Below are 20,956 nucleotides of genomic sequence, written 5' to 3' on the forward strand. Positions count from 1 at the left end.
GAGCACTTGAGTTTTTTTGTATAAGGCTTTTGTTTATGCTTGCCTCCCAGTGTGAGGCAACACTTGTCTACTGTACTACATCTATAAAAAGGACCAGCATTATCACTTTAGGACAAGACTACATAACACCTACTCATTTCTCCACAAAATAGAGGGAGGTGTTACAAACGCTATAGAAAAAATGAAATGTGGGGAAACTTGATAACAGTCAGCACACAATGTTTGGAAATTTGATGGTTTACTGGCAGGATCCACATGTATTTTTGCAGTTCTCCAATAAAAACCTTCCAATTCTATAGTTAACTAAATTATTTAAATAAAGGCGTTCATTATTGAAACAGTTATTGCAGTTATTGATAGCAGTCTAATGTCTTTTTTCAGGCTGCAGCAAGGTTTATTTATGCTTCAGAATAAACTCACACTAGGGTAAAATGTGTGATCATATTAGGCCACATCAAATATTTGTGCAGATAATGCCTGCTTGTGTATGTAGCAAATTTATGCTAGCCAAAACTATGGCAACCCGAAGATTCTCCATGATGTAAGGAAAACTAGGGAAAAAAATTATGGCTCATGCCATGTTATCTAGCTACACGTTAGTGAAGCAATGTTTTGGAAAGGGGGATGGAAATACTAAAAGTAATGCTCTCAATAAAACCCATGCAGTTATAGTTGTGGATATCCAAGATCAAAGTGACTACAAGCCGAGCACTATTCATTCAAAAAACACTTATCTGCGCAAGACTGCGCCAATAACACAATGAAGAATATAGACACAATTGTGGGTTTTATTTGACGTCTACAGCAACAAGGTAAAAACTGAACCTTTAATATAAAGGTGTATACATTCATCTCCCAAGTCCACATTCAAGAAGGTTGTCAATCTTCTGCTGATTGCCCTCATTTTCTCACCTTCTTGTTAGCCTTGGGGAATGTGTTTGGTGTTTTTACTTGAATTTTCTTATTATCTGGTGTCATTCCTTCACCATCTTCTCTTTTCCGTTTTCCAGATTTACCTGAAGTGTTAAAAAGTAAAAGCTAAGTTTTGAGATCACAGACTTACAGCATTTTATTTATACCTTAACAGAAAGTCAATAATCCTTTTTAGTTTACCGTCACAAATCAAAAACAATTATAAGAATTGTAAACATAGTGGGTACCTTCATTGAAAACTGCATGTTAAACTGAACTTGTGCATAAGAAGTACAGTGGTACCTCGGTATAAGTTGGCTTTGGAATAAGTCTAACTTGGTAAAAGTCCTGTTTGGACACAAACAATTTTGCTTGGTATACAACCTTTGTGCCAGAACTTGTATGGGTCAAAATGAGTCATAACACAGCACGCTACCCTTATTTACCTCTCCCGAGACAAAGCTACGACTGCCCAGGAGCGTCAGTAGCTACCATTCAGTGAACAACCTGCGCCATAACTCTGTGAATTACATAACATCTCCTCTTCCTCCCTTTTCAGCACCATCCTAGTAGGCACTGGACTTTTCTCAGCAAGGTAAAGTGATGTTAAATTTGTTTTATACAGCCCCATCAATGCATAATATGCCAATAACAATAGGAATTTTTTCATTGGAAGGATTAATCATTTTCCTTTTATTTTTTATGGGAAAACTTTGTTTGGTAAAAGTCCAGGGATCTAAAACAGATTAAGGACTTATACCAAGGTACCACTGTATTTAGCTATTCTGAAAAAGACTTGAAAACAAGCCATTGTTTACACAGGCCATGAAGTAATATTGAACGTTTGCAGGACAGGTACTGTTTTTATATGACAACATAAATATGGCAGCGTGCTAGCCTTCTAATGCAACAACCAGTAGATGTTTCTAAATTGTTAAAAAACCAAAACCAGATTCTTTGTTGTGAGATTTAGGAACAACAATACAATAGAGGCACCCAAAGAGATCATAGACTGCTAGTTTTAAAGCACTTACGTTCATTGTATGTTTAAATTATGTAAAATAGTTCAATGCCCATAGTCTAAACACAGGTAAAACTTAATAGATCCAAGGACATATGCAGTTAAATGCAAATACTTAAGTTTAAGTCAAGACTGCCATGTCTCCGCCCATTTCTCAATAATTTTATACAGGTTCTTTAATGTGATAGACCACTGCAATGACTAATAGAACATTGGAATAACCTGACACAAGCTTGACCTTTTCAGGTAAAATAGTGATCTGCACACGGATTTAGCTGCCCAACTGACATACTGACATCCAGTTTTTTTTAAGATAAGATTTAAATAAAACCTGAGCAACTTAAAGTGAACCCAAATCTTTTCATAAAAGTCCTTTTTACATTTATTTCTGCCGTCTTCAGGCTAACCTGGTGACATTAATTTCTCTTCTCTAGTGTGTGTGGTCCCGCTCACTGGCTTACCGTTCACTTTGGCTTCTTCCTCCTCGTCCTCACTGGATGAGCTTTCCTCTGAACTCTCTTCAGCTTTCTTAGCCGGCGCCTTCGGTGTGGAGTTTGCACTCTTTGGAGTAGCCGCCAGTTTAGCTGCTGCTGGGGACTTTGAGGTAGCTTTTTTCTTAGCTTCCTCCTCCTCTTCCTCACTGGATGAGCTTTCATCTGAACTCTCTTCGGCTTTCTTATTTGATGCTTTCGGTGTGGAGTTTGCACTCTTTGGAGTAACAGATGGTTTAGCTGCTGCCGGGGACTTTGAGGTAGCTTTTTTCTTAGCTTCCTCCTCTTCCTCACTGGATGAACTTTCATCTGAACTCTCTTCGGCTTTCTTATTTGATGCTTTCGGTGTGGAGTTTGCACTCTTTGGAGTAACAGTTGGTTTAGCTGCTGCTGGGGACTTTGAAGTAACTGGTTTCTTAGCTACCTCCTCTTCATCACTGGAGGAGCTTTCATCTGAACTCTCCTCAGCATTTTTTGCTGGCGCTTTTGGCGTGGAGTTTGCACTCTTTGGAGTAGCAGCCAGTTTAGTTACAGCTGGGGACTTTGAGGTAGCCGGTTTCTTAGGTTTATCCTCTTCTGAACTGCTGTCTTCAGAGCTACTCTCTTGTTTCTTTGGGACGGATTTTGCCCCATTTTTCACAGTGGCTTGTTTAGGTTTAGGCTTTTTTTCTTCATCACTGGAGCTGTCTGATGAAGAGCTACTACTGGCTTTTGTTTTATTCACAGGTACAGGTTTTTTTGCAGCTGGTGCAGCTGCTGGTGACTTAACAGTTTTTTTTGCAGTAGTTTTTTCATCTTCACTGCTTGAGCTGTCAGAATCAGAGCTGCTTTGTTCTGCTGCCTTGCCCTTCGCTGGTCCTGTAGACTTGGGTGTCAAAGCTTTTGTTGCTGTCTTTTTAGCAGCATCATTCTGCTTGGCCGGTGTTGTTTTTGCAGCAGGCTTGCTGGCAGGCTTCTTAGTGGTATCCTCATCACTGTCAGAGTCTGGAAGAATGAAAACCATAATGAGAAAAGAGATAACAATTAAGGCCAACGTTGTATACTGGATGTGGAATAAAAAAAAACTGTCATGCCCATTTAGAAACTAAAAAGACAGCTGGCATTGTCAGTAATGCTATATTTAGGATTCAATTATTTTTTTCTACTTACTCCTAGATAACATGCAACACTAGAATACTATTCTACAGTAGTGGTATCTAAATACAGAATTTTTTAAACTAGAGAATTTCTGACTCTTTGTAAAACATACAATGTACATATCTGAGAAATACTACAAATGTGCATAGAGCTGGGCCTCCAAAGATTAATATTAGACAGGCCTGATCATGCTGCTGCCCTTCCTATTGACTTGTACATTCAAGCATCTTCTCCATTTACTTATGCAATGATCCTAATTTATCCCTAGCCTAAACACTGTCACCTAACCTGCTTATGCCAGATGAAAAAAAAAAAAAAAAAAAAACCCCCACTCAGCTATTAACCAATAAAATGTTGGTAGCACGCAAAGAAGTAAACACTGGCAATCATGAGCCATCATTTGATCAGAATGGTCTCGTATAAAAACAATTCCCACATTCACAACTTAATGTTCCATTCTTCATACCAGAGCTGTCAGAAGAACTAGAGTCTTTTTTGCTAGCAGGGACTGCTTTTGCTGCAGGCTTTGCAGGTGGCTTTTTCACATCTGCTTTAGCTGGAGTCTCTGCTTCATCATCACTTGAGTCTGCAAAGAAAAACAAAATACTTTTCAACACAATAACCTCTATCACATGAAATAAATCATAAGCTATAAATTAGATTGGGAAATCCCTGTTGGTTAGATTCCATAAAAGAAGATAAGAAGTACAAATTATGAGGAATACATTATATACACCCTTAGCTTAATATCTCAGACCACAAGAACCCAGGCCAAAAAAAAAAGTTTCAAAAACAGTGGGGAAACGTGTCTGCTTAAGTATCCAAGACAAAACATGTCACATCACTGTCTGCCCACCAGGAACACCTACTGGCTGTGCCGCACCAAGCTCCTCTCAATTTAAGAGGAATGGCACTGGCAAGGGATGTCAAATTTAAAATATTTATTGCTTCACAAGACAAGGAAAAAAGTTAAGCATGTACACAGTTATTTGACCTAAAAAAGTTTTACAATGGACCAACAGTAAAGTATCATTATGACGCATTCTTACAATAGCAAGGGGTGGTTCTCCCCATCACCTGCAATCCACCAGTAAGCAAAGTCATCCTGTATACAGCCCAATGTTTAACAATTCAGAATGGCACCCAATTTGATGCTACAGCTCTACACTTGATTGGCAGTACCAGGTTGTAGAAGAATGCAAATAAAAAAACAAAAAAAAAAAACAAATACTTACCAGAACTGTCAGAGGAGCTGTCAGCTGCAGCTTTGGACGGTGTGGGTTTTGCGGGTGGAGTTTTTGCAGCAGGTTTTGCAGGTGGAGTTTTTGCAGCAGGTTTAGCTGGTGCTTTTTTCTGCTCTTCATCACTTGAGTCTTAAAAAAAAAAAAGTTTTTATTTTTTGCATACAAAACATTTGTACAGCTGTATTTCTGAGAGTTCTGCATCCTTTGCTAATTGGTGTTTAGTTTGTGTAAATTTGGCACACTCTAGTAATGTGATCACTTACCAGAGCTGTCAGAGGAGCTGGAATCCTTCTTTCCCTGTGCAGGTTTAACAGCACCCTTCGCAGGGGCAGTTTTCTTAGCTGTGGGTACAGCAGCCTTGGATGGTGTTTTTGCTGCCTTCTCATCTTCATCACTTGAATCTGAATCACTGGACTCTTCCTTGGCTTTCTTCGCCACAGGTTTGGCTGGTGTGGATTTTCCTGGTGTGACCTTAGCTACAAACAGAATAAAAATAAATTAACTAAATGGAGGGAAATAAAGATCAATCCCACCAACTAGAAAGTTTCAGTTTTAACAGAAATAAAAAATGTTATTATTTATATTATACACATAGTCACAGTAAGTTAGGTTCAAAAAAGCAAAAAACCGTTAGGAAATTAAACATATCCCAGATAAAAACCCCATGGACATAGTTGATCCAGGGGGAGGAGAAAAAACCCTGATTCAATTTGCTCCTTCCAGATCCCATGAGGCAATCAGATGTTATCTTTACTTTAAAACTTTAATACCAAGTTATATTCTGTGCTTCTAGGAACACATCTAGCTTTTTCTTAAACCAATCTAAAGAACTTGCTGAAACTACTTCCTTACTTAATACATACATCTATAGACACACAGTGACTGGCACCTGAAGGCAGCAAGTCTTTATAATGGAACAAAGCAAATACCTTTTTTGGCTGGCTGCTCATCCTCACTGCTGTCTGAAGAGTCACTGCTGCTTTCTGCTTTTTTAGCGTTTGCTTTAGGAGTAGCCTTGGGAGTTGCTTCTTTTTTGTCAAAGGTAGGTGGAGGCACAGCACTGTATGCACCTATAGGTTGTAACACAGCAATCAGTTGTTTTCATGCAACACACCACATACTCAGACACTTGCTTGGCATCAATACAGACCAATATTTTGTATATGATCAATCCAGAAATATTCAGTAATCACAGACAATTTGCCTATAGTATGATGAATGAGATGACAAACCTGTCTATTTCCCCATCCCCACTGGTTTGCTCAATGCATCTTCCACAGCTGCTTTCTGTGCTGCATTGAACACAAGGTTGTCAAAGGCTCATCCATAACCCAGGATGTTGGGATAGTAAAAAGGAGTTTTTTTTCTACACTACCCATATTTCAGCTTTAAACTAAGTTTATAAAGAAGCAGGTAACCAGTCTTTAAAAACCACACAAACCAAAACGTAGTTTTTTGAGTAAAAAAAAAAAAGTTCAATTTTCTAAACAAGTAACTCTGTTATATAAAGGTGATCAGAAGAACATCTCATCATGCTGTCAAAGCAAAATGTCAACTTCAGTCATTACAGGTCCATATTTGTTACCTGGCTTTGGTTTAGTCTTTGCTGCAGCTTTCTCATCCTCCGAGCTGTCTGAAGAGTCATCACTACTAGAGCTTTTTTTCCCGCTGGACGCCTTTACTGCCGGTTTGGATGCTGCAGGGGATTTGGCTGCTGGAGCAGCTTTGGCAGGGGGAGTTTTTGTAGTAGCCGGCTGTAACATAAATTGCATTTTTATGAAGCTATACAACAAATTTATATATACATGACTTCCTCGCCATACCAAAAAATAGGACTAAATATTTGAGTTTTATAGGGATTTCTCAAATTAAAAATAACCAAATAATTCCACAGGTAAGTCTTTAGTGAATGAAAGCAGACTTCTTCCTATGGGATATCGCATTTTACATTACCTTGGTAAAAATCTAATGCTAACTCTTAGCTAATACATTTTAAACCACAATTTATTTTTACAGATTTCACCAAATATTTATATGATTTGTGAAAGCTGGTCAAAATGAGCCAAAATTACTAGAAATATCGCAACTTTAGAACTAGAACTAGTTTGTGTGGGCTTTTTACATATACAAAAAGCTTGAGGAGGGGAAGGATAAGGAGAGCTCGATCATTTTTACCTTTTTTGGGGCACTGTCATCTGACTCTTCAGAGCTACTGGTATCAGATTTACGGGCTTTGGATGCTGGAGTTGTTTTAGTTGCAGCTAAAATAATAAAAAAAAAAAAAAAAAAATGAAAAATACTCTTATAGACACATTTTTAAATTCTACAGGTTCTAAATATACCTAAAAGACTAAATAAGTAAAAAAAAACAAAAAAGCTTCTTAAAACTAACAAATATAAAAAAACATGTACAGAGCTTTAGATTTCTTGTCCAACGGTCCTATTCATAGGCCTACTACCTTTATGGCACTGGAAAAAATGTTATATTCTTTTCAAATGCATCCTCCCTTAAACGCAAACCTCACAAATTATCAAAACACTAACTGGTTTTCAGTGCACAGTAAGTTCCAAACTGCCCTTTAAAAAGGAGGAGTATTCATAAGCGTGAAGTGAGATATCCATTTTAGACACACAGAACAGCATTTTTTCTCTTGCTCAGCCAATGAATTCTGAATCTTCATCATTTGTTAAAACAGAAAATACCTAGAGCAAAACCCTTTAAAATGTATGCTGAACAAACTGCAGACTTTACCAGCTCATCAGGAGAAAGACAACGGCAAAGAATATATTTTTAGAATAATTATTGGAAAACAGGGTGACAAATGCATGTTTCTAAAAACACTTTCCCTTCTAATCTTGTCAATGCTATATTTTATCAACATGCAAAAAGACAAGCCCAATGAAAACAGTCTTGTCCGAGTTTAATTCTATTTTATCCTTTTCTAGGGAAACAATGTTTGGTCATAACACATTACAGATCAACTGAATACAGATTAGGAAAATTGCAACAATCACTACTACACATACTACCTTAAAAAAGGAAATGCCAGGAGTGCCTGTCTCTGCACAGAAACAAAACCTTCAGCAGATGATTCACGATTAACCTTTTAGCTATCGTTTTATCCCCCCCCAACCATGCTAGAATTCCCATTATTTACATGAAATTATACTGAAACTTCTCCAAAGATATACATTTCCATAAATTGCTCAGCATTACCACAAATTTGGCTGCTATAGAAGAGAAAAAAAAGCTAAGTAAAGCTTTTCCAATCACCACTTCCTACCTGGCTTCGCTGGGGCCTTTGCTGCAGGGGACTTTGCAGGAGGAGCAACTTTTTTCTTGGGGGCCTCATCTTCTGAACTGCTCGAATCTGAACTGGAGTCTTCTGCTTTCTTTTGAGGAGCTTTCACATTCGCGGCCTTTGCCTGGGGGGTAGCCTTTTTCTGGGTGAAGATAAAAAAAATAAGCTTAGATGTGCTAATTTAGTGTATAATAGCTCTCTAAATATTTTTACCTTCTGATCTGTAGCACAAGAACAAGCACCTTTTACATCAATATTGGCAGATGATAAATTTATATATCATAGGAACACAGCATTGACATCTGTTTCCAACACAGCTGCTAAAGTGTCATACCACCCAAAACTAATACTTCAAATTAAATATGCTTGGGTACCCAAACATGGGGAACCATTTTCTATTAATAAATAAGAACTTCCTTCTAATTTTAAAAATATGTGACAGATTTGGGATAAAAGAGCATAGAAAAAGATCAACCATATTTGCTTTTTATTTTCTATTCCATGCATAGGTAAAGGTGTCATTAGGGAGCCTCAAAAGTCTTTCTACAATCCAGTTCTAAACTGGACATTTTAACAAACATGTTCCTTCTGAATGGGTGGATAACACAGGAGGTACCTCCTTTTCTCCAATGTATGGCACCACAAAGCACAGTGCATCGTTGTGTGTTACAATGCTCTCAAGTTGCCTGTTACCGTGTTAAATGCAAGGACAGACATCTTAATTTATTTCAAAGGAGCATGGTTGCAATGCTTAGTAGTAAATCAGTTTATAGAGAAAAGGAGGGGGTTCAAGAAGAAAGAAATACTGACTACCCAATACGGTAACTGCTGATTATGGTAAGCTACTCACAGGAGGAGGCTTCTTGGTTTCTTCTTCGGAGTCAGAGTCAGAGGAAGAATCTTCACTGCTACTTTTAGCTTTCTTAGGTGTAGGCACTTTGTTCACTGGCTTTTTGACAGCTGCTGGTGCTAAAAAAATAAAATAAACAAACAAATTAGCAAGATTTTAATAATTAAAAAAAACATTTAGCACATATCTCCAGTACATGCACATTATCATGTTTAGGCATTTTAAGTATTCAAAAACAAGAGCTTGTCCTATAGTGACAATGCTACTGTACAATACAGTGGGTGAGCATAATCACCCTAGAGCAGGGGTGTCAAACTCAAATACACAGAGGGCTGAAATTAAAAACCTAAGACCATATAGTTGCCAACATTTATTGAAAAGGTCTATTGATAAAACAGTGAACAAGTATTTATAAATGTAGGAAACATTCCCTGGTGGAGAATCAATTTCTGCTGCTGAAATGCATGCATCTGGGAGATTCACCACAACGAGATGATTTAGTCAATGCCAGAATCCCAAATAGTTTTATAAATAGATCCCTAGGGTACTGTGTGATAGAAAAAAAAAGGACCACAATAAGCTATGCAGTAGAGAAGTCTTTTGGATTTTGTTTATCCTGGAGTGTGACAAAACTTTCACTTTGGTGTAATCTGCATGGTTGTCAGTAGTATAGTAGGGCAAGTAGTCTTGTTTCTTCTTAATGTTTTACTTTGCCGGAGAATGCACTGTGAAACCAAATTAATTACTGCATTCATTTGGTTTCACATTGCATTCTCTGGCACAATTCTCTGGCTTACCTGTCAGTACAAATTCTGCAGGGTCCACGCATAGGCTGCTGTTCAATAGACACCAGTGATGCCGCTACTACAATTCCTGGCATCATTTGCGTCTATACCATGCTAGGCCACGCATAGGCAGAGAGGCCGCTGGTCTAGAGACGCGAGTGACGACGGGAATTGTAGTAGCGGCATCACTTGCGTCTATAGAACAGGAGCCCAATATGAATTGCAGCAGGCATGCGGTTACTATGGATTGCAGTAGAAGCAGGCAAGCTGCAATTCATAATAAGAATTATTTTGGGGGCCAAAAAAGGATGTTTGGGGTCAGAATTAGCACCTAGGCCAGAGTTTGACACCCCTGCCCTAGAGTCACCAGGGTTCTCCCCAGGCCCTTTTAGCTGGGCGCACCACCCGGCACTTTTCAGCACCCACCCGGCTGTTTTTGGGTGGTTACTAAAGACTTTGGTCACAATACAGGGGCTGCCACCCACCTACAATTTCTTCCCACCCGGCTTAAAAAATTTCTGGGTTGAGCACTGGTCACCATGTGAATGTAAAGGGGGAAATAAAAGCATAAAAGCAATAACCACATTAGTTACATCTTCTGGCCACAAATATTGGTGGAGTCGGTGAACAATGAATACATCAGAGCACTAGCAGTAATATTAGGAAAAATCTCAGCCAAAAGTGCAAAGTCTTGGTCACATATTGCACATCATCCCAATCCGCCTATTAACCCCTTCACTAACCAGAAACCATTTTGTTTTTTTACAAGTACCACTACTTCTCTAAACATAACATACTTGACTTTTTAGCTGGCGGCTGTTCATCTTCACTAGAACTCTCTTCGCTGCTTGACTCTTCAGCAGCCTTTTTATTGGGTAGATTGTTTGCAATAAGTTTACGTTTCTTAGAAGCAGGAGATCTGTGAATTCAAGAGTGGAAAACAGTAAAAAAATAAAATTTACCTAAAAAAAGATATGACACGTTAACTATCTACTGTAACAGTCCAATGTGGTAAAAACATTGTATTCTGGTAACAAAGTGGTCAATACACGTTCCAATTGAATTTTAATTGTACAGCTATGTATGTATGTATATATATATATATATATATATATATATATATATATATCCTTATCTCCATACAGATTTCGCTATCCAGTAAAAGTGACATTCCAAGTGTGGTCAGTTTGTTTCAACAGGTCTGATGACAACCCCCAGGGCATCTGTTCATAACAAGTATACTCACTTAATCCAATCGCCGTATATATCCACCAAACTGGCAGGGCTGTTGTCCTTATCTTTCTGTTGAATCAGAAAACAAAAAGTTATAAATACCAAAAAAAAAGTTAAGAAAAAAGTACAAAAATAGTGGTAAATCAAAGTCACTTTGAAGCATCCCTTTAAAAGACACCCCAATAATGTGTAAACAATTCATCTCACGATATAATCATTAAAAAATACACTCATTAGAATATAATCACCTTTTTTTTTTAAAAGAATACTAATGAGGAGGTTTTGTCGAGTAAATTGATAGCATTTTAAACCTTAAAAGTCCGGCATGTCTGTGAAGTGGCAGCCAACCAATGTTGGTGGATGAAAGTCACAGTAAAATAGACTTTCAATGTAGTTATGTGCATAAAATATTTCTCCAAAGTTATAACATGCTTTCTAAAAACAGACAGTAATTATATAAAAACCTTAAATTATAGTTTTATTTGGGATATATTAGTTAGATGATCCCTAGCTGCCAAGTGATTCTCAATCAGGGTTCCTCGAGCAATAAGTAACACCAACCATCTTTTTAGTTATCTGTGGATAGGCAGGACAGTGGCTCAGTGGTTAGCACTAAGGCCTTTGCAGCGCTAGATCCCAGGTTCGAATCTTGGCCAGGACACTATCTGCATGGACTTTGCAGGTTCTCCCTATGTTTGCATGGGTTTCCTATTGGTACTCTTAGTATCCTTTTACATTCCAAAAACATGCAGTTAGGTTAAATGGCTTCCACTAAAATTGACCTGAGAAAGCGCTGTGTAATATGTTGGTACTATAAAAATATTGGTTAATAGTCAGGACAACATTCATCCCACTGGTTTTCTTCATACTGACCACCATGCTAATGAGCTGTGCATATAGTAATTATAGCAAGGCTTCCCTGAAAGTTATTTTAATGGTCCCCCATAATAAAAAGTAAAGAAAACACTGGGCTAGATGATACTAAACGCCCTCCAACCAAAAATGTAGGTGGGATCTATTAGACTTGCAGCAACTTTTAACTTACACTATTTGAATTCAGATTACATTATGTTCTTCTAAGTAAGCCATTTTCTCACTTATTAGAAGGTAAGGCTGAAGCTGAGATTTAAATTTCCTAAGTACATTCTAGACAAAGCAAATTAAAAGATGTCCAATTGTTACAGTTGTATTTCTAAAGTATCCCCATCCTGAGTGGAAAAGTTGGTCCTCTACCATCACTGCGCAATATGTTGGCGCTATACAAATCCTGTTTAATAATAAACTGCAGTGTGGGGTTTTTGCTCCGTATGCAGAAGCAGCGGTCTCTCTGTAGAGGTACAACAAATCCCCTACCACACAAGACAAATCCTTGCAATGCAACTGTATTGCTAATCAAAGAGGCCTAAAGTAGCACATCGGACTGCTGCATTGAGACCACAGATCTTTCTCTTACACATGCTGCTAGGAGACAGGCTTTTCTACTCAGACTGTGGCTGCTTTTCACAAAAATAACTATAGTAAACATTTTTGATTCACCAGGATATTATTCATATGTTTAAATTATTATACAGCTGCTGCTGCTGCTTACTATCACTGTATGGGGCTCTAAAGCTGCGTGATCCCAGGATTTTATATTTATGATTCTCAACACAATCAGTGCCATGTGGAACCTCTGCACAATGCAACCGTGACCACGTGATTGGAGCTGAGAGAACAATCAGCCGGTCCCGGCCTCAGCCAGTCGTCCTCCCATCACTCACCAGTCCCGTGGCCTTGCTGAACTCTCGGGCGGCACCGTCGAAGTTATTATCCCGCAAAAAGCGCAGGATATGAGGGAATAAATCGCTGGGCACCACAGGTTTATCCGCCATGATTCTGGACTCACACGCTGCAGCTCGGCGATCACGTGGGAAAGAGAACCTACGCTGGTCGCAGTCGCATACGTAGTACGTCACGAGGAGGAAGCCCAAAGTGGAAGGGCGGGGACTATAATGGGTGTAGCAAGATGGCGTCTGGTTCAATTCTTGTTCTTAAATGTTTTAGTGTGATTCTATCTATGTGGACTCCTGCCATAGACAAAATGCAGGGCACTTTGCATACAGTAATATATTATCTATTCCTGCAGGATAACAGCAGCAACTCATGTTTCAGGCTGGCACCCAGTCCAAATATTATTATTATTATTATTAATAATAATAATAATAATAAACAGGATGTATATAGCGCCAACATATTACACAGCTCTGTACATTAAATAGGGATATATATATATTTTTTTTTTTATTTTTTGTATGACATGCAAGGTCTTTCAGATCTTCTGGAGGTGATTAGACTTCAATAAACTATGTCCATTAGATTATGGGCTCTGTTTAAACACAGGGAATCAGCCATTCCCTCAAACATTCCCTTGTGGGAATCTTCCAGGTCAATGTGTTTCACTGGCAGTAAGTAATACCCCTGTGGGAATGTGTGATTTTGTTTAATAAATAGAGTGCAGGACGCTATTGAAGCTAGAAGACTTAAATCAAAATAAAGGTTCTTCTTTTACAATAGTTAGACCAGGCAGGTCATTATTGCAGAAAGACACAGGTGGTGCCCCTTATGCAATAATCTTTCTTATCTGCCTGATCGCTTTGTGAAACTGTCACAAAAACGAGTTATGCATTCGCAGCTCACCTTTGGTTACCAAGATACCCAGCAATCCCAGTTGGGGATGAATGAACTTGTGCGTGCCTGCACAGATGTTACATCATCCTGGCCAATGAAGATGTCTGAAGATCTCAAGGAGGAAAAGAGGAAGATGGCTGCACATTGGGACAGGGTTTTCATTTTGCTTTAAATTGGAACTAACCCATCAAGACAAGAATATGCAACCAGGCAGGTTCTTTGCTACAAAGGGACAGGCAATGTCTCTTCTGCAAAATAAAATAAACTTACCTGCCTGAGGTATTTAAACTCATCTACCCTCTCTCGGTAATAGGCCCAGCCATCTGCATCCAGGTGTTGAAACTTCAGCACCTTGATTGCCTAGGTCACAATGACATAATTCCTGCACATGCATGCTGGACTTGTACAGTGTCAGCACCCCAGGGCGGGGGCAATACCTGACGTGTTACAGCATTCTTATGGAGCAGCTTAGTGTACTTTGAAAAGCAGATGGTAAAGAGGCAGGTAAGTATGTTATAGAAGAAGGGGTATTGCCTGTCCCTTTTTCTGCAATAACAATCCTGCCTGCTCATAATTTTTGTATGTGGAGCTATAGTTCTGCTTTAAGATATATAGTTGCAAAACTGAGTCACTTCAGAGAACAGTGCCATTGATTATAGAAGGTGACATTTCCCTGGAGGGCTGGTCCATGACACCTTGCACAAGCAGGTTAGCACATCTAATAACAAAGATGATGTATTGCAGAGAAGAGTGCTAGGAAGTATTGCTTCTTCTTTACCTACAAACTTAAAAAAGTGAGTGGAGCTAGGCTTTATTAGTCACCAGTACTTATAGGGAAGTGATGTATAGCAAGGTCTCCGCAAATTACTTCTGCAATCTGTAATGTGCAACAGGTATGACAAATAGACTGCTGTTATATATAAAGGAACTAATAGTAAAAATGAAAAAATGTTACAGGCAGGTTCTTGGCGACAGGCAAGAAAGAAAACAAACATACCTGCCTGTTGCAATCTTTTCCTGCTCTCATACACAGCTCAGTGTACGATCCTCGCATAGTTGGCTGCTGGGAATGAATGAGCTCAATTAATAATTCTGGTCTGGCCAATCAAGATGGCTAAAGATCCTGAATTGAGGACAGGGTAAAGATGCCTGCGATGGGGAGAAGAGGGGTAAATTTAATTGTGAACAGGCAGAAGGGTTTTTTTTTTATTGCGGTAGGGACATCCCATGTCCCCTGTGTAATAAAGAAGCTGCCTGTTCACATTTTCTTATTTTTTAACCATAAATGTCACACTGTCCTAGTACCTGATCTCATTTTTATTGACTGAGCACCGGTGGCCAGTGAGATGACCTAAACACCAATTAGTATTAGCTCTGAGGATTCATTACACACAACCAGTCCCTTCCTCCTCAAGCTCAACAGCAACAGAAAATCAATCAATCAATTGCTAAGCAGTCTCCAGAAGTCTTAACAGGACTGTGGAGTCGGCACATCAAACCTTCCATTTTAACTCTGTTTTTAATTTACTAATTATGTATTGTCTTTATTGAATAAAATGATGCAATGTACACAGCAGTCCATCAATGTCAATGTGAATGATTGATTGATGTTTAATGCTCTGCTCATGAATTTTGCCGGGATGTGAAAGCATTGTCTGCAAATTTACACTGTACCTTTACCTGAAGCTAAGTGAGGCAGCTTGTTGGAAACACCCAGCAAGTCCCCTTTACCCAAACACATTACATGACACTGGGCCCGTCGGTCCCCTCCACCGACCCTCCTAAAGTTTAAATGCTGCACAAGCAAAGAAGTAAGCATATGTGGAGGGTGGAGGTTACCTTATGGGTGAACTCACTATGGGTAAACCAAGTGAGTTTAAAATAACATTGAAAAGGTCAAAACAAATATCAGTTTATACCTGGCATATACGGTAAATGTGTGTCTCCTAAACTGCTGAGATGGCACAGAGCTGAAAGCCTCTTTTATTCCAAAAAGGACACATGTGTGCAGTGTACATAGCAAGAAGGCTATGGTTCCATTAGGCCACTTCCACTGCTAGGTGCAATCTGGCAATTCTCACTAATGATTGCAGAGCAATGCACCACAGAATTAACATCACAACCTTATTAACTCCCCTGGTGCTGAAAATCATAGTCCTTAAAAGATCAGATGATGGAAAAAAAGATCAGCTGATGAGAACAGGGGCACTGATGGGAAAAGGACGTTTAAATCTTATTCCTTGTACTACTGCCCCCAACATTGCTGACAGTTCTCTATCTACCTGTATTTGATTGGGCCATAATTATTGTTGAGATCACTGACATGCCTGAATCATTTTAGTTTTGTCCTAACAAAGGGAACTTATACTTGGCTCTGTCCCCCTCCCACCGACTGAAGCTGCATGACCAAACAATAAGGCACAAGAAGGGGCAGAGCCCAGCACAACTCCAGTCTCTGAGGTCATTCTCTATTTCAGGGTACCTATGATCCTCCACATTACCTACTGTATCTATACCTACTTATGTTATCTCCCTACAGTGTAACAACTTTAAAGTGCAATGTCAGACTTTAGAACTTTGTTTTTTTATGTTAATCAATCAGAACACAGTTTTTAAAATATTGTGTGCATCAAACGCTTACCAGTTATTACCTTGCAAAACAAGCTGGGTCATCATCACTATTCAAGCACATGGGCTTGTGAAGGGAGCTCTAGAGGGGTTATACCAGTTCCTATGAATACAGGCCGCAAACTAAAGGAGGAGGCGGATACAAGGCCAGTCACCCTGCACAAGGGGTAAGAACAACAGTGACTGGTCCTAATACAAGAAGTTCCTGCACAGTTTCACACTTTATTATCACCAATGTTCCAATCGAAATACATATGGCTTCTTGTATTTAGATAATATTAGCTTCAGCTCTCAAGTAAATAAGGAATTTTTTAACTACTGAACAATAACAGGTTTTTTTTTGTGATGTTTGTAGTACACAGTTTGTAATCTTCTACACAGAAATACCATTCACATTACATTACTCTTAGATTGTAAGCTCTTCTGGGCAGGGTTCTCTCCTTTTTCACTGTCACTGTGTCTTTCTGTCATTTGCAACCCCTATTTAATGTACAGCGCTGCTTAATATGATGCAGCTATATAAATACTAAATAATAATAATACATTATCCAACTCATCAAATGACCACATGGGTCTTTGCAATTAATGGTTCTGATGAACTGGCAAATCAGTAACATTCACTAAGCAAAATTGCTTTTATGTCTAAATCGAATCATTTTGGCTAAATGTTTCTAAAAGACAATGGGATGACCTTGGGATCTTTAGGGAAATTGTGCATCAGTTGGAGATTGTGCATCAGCTCTTCTGGAAAAGGTCGTTTCTTCCTCCTGTGCCATTGTTTGGATCTGTCTGTTATATGCAACCCCTATTTAATTGTACAGTGCTGCATATTATGTTGGTGTTATATAAATATTATTTATTAATAATAATAAGAATAATATTAATAATAATACTAATACCATCATGGGGCCCAGATCCTATAAAATACCTTCTTGAATTGTAAAGCAGCAAACTTACTTAGTTAATGTTGGTTACCCGTAACCAGGTCAGTAAAAGATGTCAGACATCCTACAGTAGCATTCACCAATCATTCTCAGTAGACTACTTAGTGTCCATTGATCTCTGTCAGTAGGAATTAAATAGCATTTAGTGCACATGTACCACCTGTTACTAGGTTATTCCAGCATCAAAATCCTTTTACCTGATGTGTTTTGTGTATTTATAAACAGGTTACGTTGGCTTTTACCCTTTAATAAATCATATCTAAATCCTAGTTCCAAACCGTATTGCACTTTACTATTCCTTAGATTCGATGGCTGCATTATTGAACTGTAGCCCCTAGAGACAGTTTATTTCAATATATTTGGCTTGTTGTTTTTTTTATTGTTTATTGTTTGTTTAATTTCACAAATTTTGAATAAAAATCCAATTCTGTTAAACTACCAAGCCATATTTGCTGGCTGCATTATAAATAGTTCTCCATGTGTAGAGCCCACATGAGAACCATTGTGCCTATTTAAATGATGTACACATTAAAATCCCAATATTGCACACATATTTACTGCACAGGCTTCTCTCCATAGCCCCTCCAGCTTTCCGTTCATAAATACCTTTCCACATAATTACTTTGTTTATTTGCATCGTGCTGTTGTCTTTCCTCAATAACTAAATGTATCTTGCTGCAAAAAAAAAAAAAAAAACAACTTTTACTTTAGCGATGTAATCACAGAAGTGTTCTTGCCTGTAGTAAATTATATGTTTATTATGCTCTTTTCATCTATTTTGTGTTTTGTTAGATTCAGTTATGGTAGATAAAAAGCAGTAATTACAAGACCTACACAATCACCAAGAAATGAAAAAGTGCTAACCAGGGCCAAGTATAATCTGCTCAGCTCTGTAACTCTACTTATACAGCTCGGGGATTTTAAAGTACAGCAGTAGGAACAGAAACTGCGAAATGACTGGCCGTTATTGATATCTCAACAAAAATTGAGACACGGTAAAGCGTGGTTGCTTCTCACCATGATCCTTTTGTGCTAGGCTTGTTGTAAACTCATTCAGCTAAGTCGTCCCCCCTGAGATTTAAATTATAATGTTTATATTTTTTTCCCTGGAAAGCTTTAGGAAAATGAAAACATGCTTTACTTCCCAGCAGTGAATAGCAAGCCATCTAACATTTGTAGTGTTAAAGACTGCTGGTGGGAATTAATTCTAGCAAACATATAAGTTAAATGCCAACCAGTTAAATGCTACATTGCAATTTAAAGTAAGTGATATGCACACATGACTCGTTAGGAAACTGAATATAGGCAGGGAGAGTTAAGGTAGATGTAAACCTGATTCAATGACAATATTATAAATGTATTTATTTACAATTTAAAGTGAGTAAATGTGTCCTGTATAGGATTCCACTACAGGTAGTCCCCGGGTTACATACGAGATAGGTAGGTTTATTGAATTTGTATGTAAGTTAGAACAGGTATATTATTTATAAATGCATTTAGGACAAATAGTTGTCTCAATGTAATATTAGGCGGCGTGGTGTCAGTTACTCACAAAAAAAAATTCATTATGGATCCTAGACATTCATTTAACTTCTGGAGCAAGCTGTACTTTGATATGCAAAAAGAAACAACTGCAGAGTTTGTCTTGGACAATAAAGAGTTACAAGAGCTTGCAGAACTTCAAAAGATTTCTTCTGCAAGTCATGCGAACCGTCCACTTCCCCCCATCAAGCCTCTGTCCTGCACACAAACGAGCGGGGAAGCCCGTTCATATCTAGGAGTCGTCCGTATGTCATATGTCCTTAACTCTGGGACTACCTGTATTCTCCAATATGGCTCCTTTATCAGCCAACCCTCCTGGACAGTCCAATTGAATTATTTAATCATGTCCATGTGTTTTTAGTACATAAGGTAAACACGCATAGAGTTTTTAGATAATTTTACACGGTATGCATCCTTTACAATTCACGCAGCACTGTAGGTGTTGCCTATCTAGAAGCATGATGACTTGCTCTATGGTGGTTTCATCAATTCCCTATTACCACCACTCCATGCTTAGTTTTTCTATGATGGCAATGCTAGTGGATTGTTGAAACAGGACTATCACCTAACTTGTTTTTTTTTATCAAATGTAGACTTTTTTGTCTACATCATGAGTATGATTTTAATGTAATATTAGAGAATATGTCCTATTGAATATATTTGGCTGCTATGGGCAGGACCGCTATTTCTGGGCCCTATAATAAGTAAATTTCCTGGGCCTCCTCCCACATGTCTAAAAGTTCCATTATTGCAAAAGCTCTTTTGATAAGGGTTCGGTACAGAAATACCCCTTGTTCCCCCCTAATGGTGGCCCTGGCTATGGGTAATACACTAATTAGACCCTGGTTGGTGGTGGGATTTATGTCTTACCCAACCTTTGAAGTGTATGAGAAGCTGCCAGTCAAATTTTGATTATCATTTATCATATCATTTTTGATTGGCTACTATGAGGTTGATTTACTGATGGCGTTTGGACTGTTCACTTATCAATTTTGCAGTAGATTCTTCAAATAGCTTAGTACATTTTTTGGAAATTTTCAAAGAATAACTTGCGTGAAATCATGTGCATGGAAATGTAAAATAACATATTTTGTTCTAGCACATTATTAAATGGGTAAAATCAGGAAAGCTTCACCTCATTCACTGTTTAAACTTCCATTTTTAAGGTGATGATTCACTTTACTGAGTGAACAATTTTTATTAATTATGGTAAATGGGTAACTTACTTAATTATATCTTCATTAATTTTTGATTTTGTACTGTTATACCAGTTCCATCTACACATATAAAAGAGTTATTTCTTTTAAAAAAGGAGAACATGAAGAGAGGTCAGGATGTTCTGGATCTTCCTTTTTCAGGGTTAAGCAATAGTGATCATAACACGTTTTTGTAAATCTTTTTCTTAGCAATTTACTAAGTGTTCAACTGACTTCATAAGATGCAAGATCATACTTTCATGCATACACTACCAGCTCATGTCTATAGGCAGCTTTACCACGATTTACAAATAACTTTTGTTCTTTCACAGGTCTTAAGAAGTTCCCTGTCCCTACACTGGAGGGCAGCATTTCCCAGAATTTGGGCTTGCACATTCCATGGTAAAATAAAACTTTGATTAGTCAGCTTCATAAATGACTTAGTGTTATAAAGTCTGTCTGCTAGATATTGACTATCCAATATATTTAGTAATACTTCACTTCTATGAACAATAATATTATTTTATAGCCAAATGGTTACATTTTGTCTTCAGCAATAGGTAATTTTTAACAGAGAAGGGAGAATAGATTTGGGTTGTGTGTATATGATAGATGTTTGCACACAGGTGTGTCACTTACATGAACTATCCAGTAACAGATAGGATTTATCAATTGATAAAAGAGATTCAGGATTATATTAGTGATCCCCAGTTCCAAAGTCTTTGTAGTACTCCTATATGATGGCACTTTATTGAGAACTTCTTCATATTTGTAATACATAATCGAGACTGCAGTAAGGGGGATGATATTTATAAAAAATAATCTAATCGTATTGTTTGTGATTTTTTTAAATTGAACTAAGTAAACCAGTAATTGAGTTGCCATGTTGTCTACATTGCTGTCTTAGTAGACACTATTAGGTTTAATGAATGTGAATCTTAAAGCGTACCAAAACTCAGATTTTTCACTTTACATAAAATGGTAAACCTTTTATTTAAAGTTAA

The 20,956-nt window shown here is 38.0% G+C and overlaps 1 protein-coding gene across 2 annotated transcripts in view; it reads right to left on the minus strand.

The window, feature by feature from the left end:
- NOLC1 (nucleolar and coiled-body phosphoprotein 1) overlaps window positions 1–12,895 on the minus strand; it is a 19,685-nt gene extending 6,790 nt beyond the window's left edge. The window contains exons 1-13 of one of the 2 annotated variants that reach the window (XM_072423766.1): window positions 12,736–12,895; window positions 10,989–11,044; window positions 10,540–10,661; window positions 8,958–9,076; window positions 8,090–8,249; window positions 6,981–7,066; window positions 6,391–6,559; window positions 5,735–5,875; window positions 5,069–5,281; window positions 4,797–4,934; window positions 4,028–4,147; window positions 2,395–3,408; window positions 913–1,016 (exon numbers count right to left, since the gene is read on the minus strand). In XM_072423766.1, the coding sequence (XP_072279867.1) occupies window positions 913–1,016; window positions 2,395–3,408; window positions 4,028–4,147; window positions 4,797–4,934; window positions 5,069–5,281; window positions 5,735–5,875; window positions 6,391–6,559; window positions 6,981–7,066; window positions 8,090–8,249; window positions 8,958–9,076; window positions 10,540–10,661; window positions 10,989–11,044; window positions 12,736–12,846 (2,553 nt within the window). In that variant the 5' untranslated portion in view covers window positions 12,847–12,895. Of the gene's footprint in view, window positions 1–912; window positions 1,017–2,394; window positions 3,409–4,027; window positions 4,148–4,796; window positions 4,935–5,068; window positions 5,282–5,734; window positions 5,876–6,390; window positions 6,562–6,980; window positions 7,067–8,089; window positions 8,250–8,957; window positions 9,077–10,539; window positions 10,662–10,988; window positions 11,045–12,735 lie in introns of those variants that run through there. The other variant, XM_072423767.1, reaches the window with a different exon arrangement.
- Window positions 12,896–20,956: the final 8,061 nt, after the last annotated feature.

The sequence above is a fragment of the Pyxicephalus adspersus genome, chromosome 10 (genome assembly GCF_032062135.1).
Source record: "Pyxicephalus adspersus chromosome 10, UCB_Pads_2.0, whole genome shotgun sequence".
In the NCBI taxonomy this organism is placed as follows: Eukaryota; Metazoa; Chordata; class Amphibia; order Anura; family Pyxicephalidae; genus Pyxicephalus; species Pyxicephalus adspersus.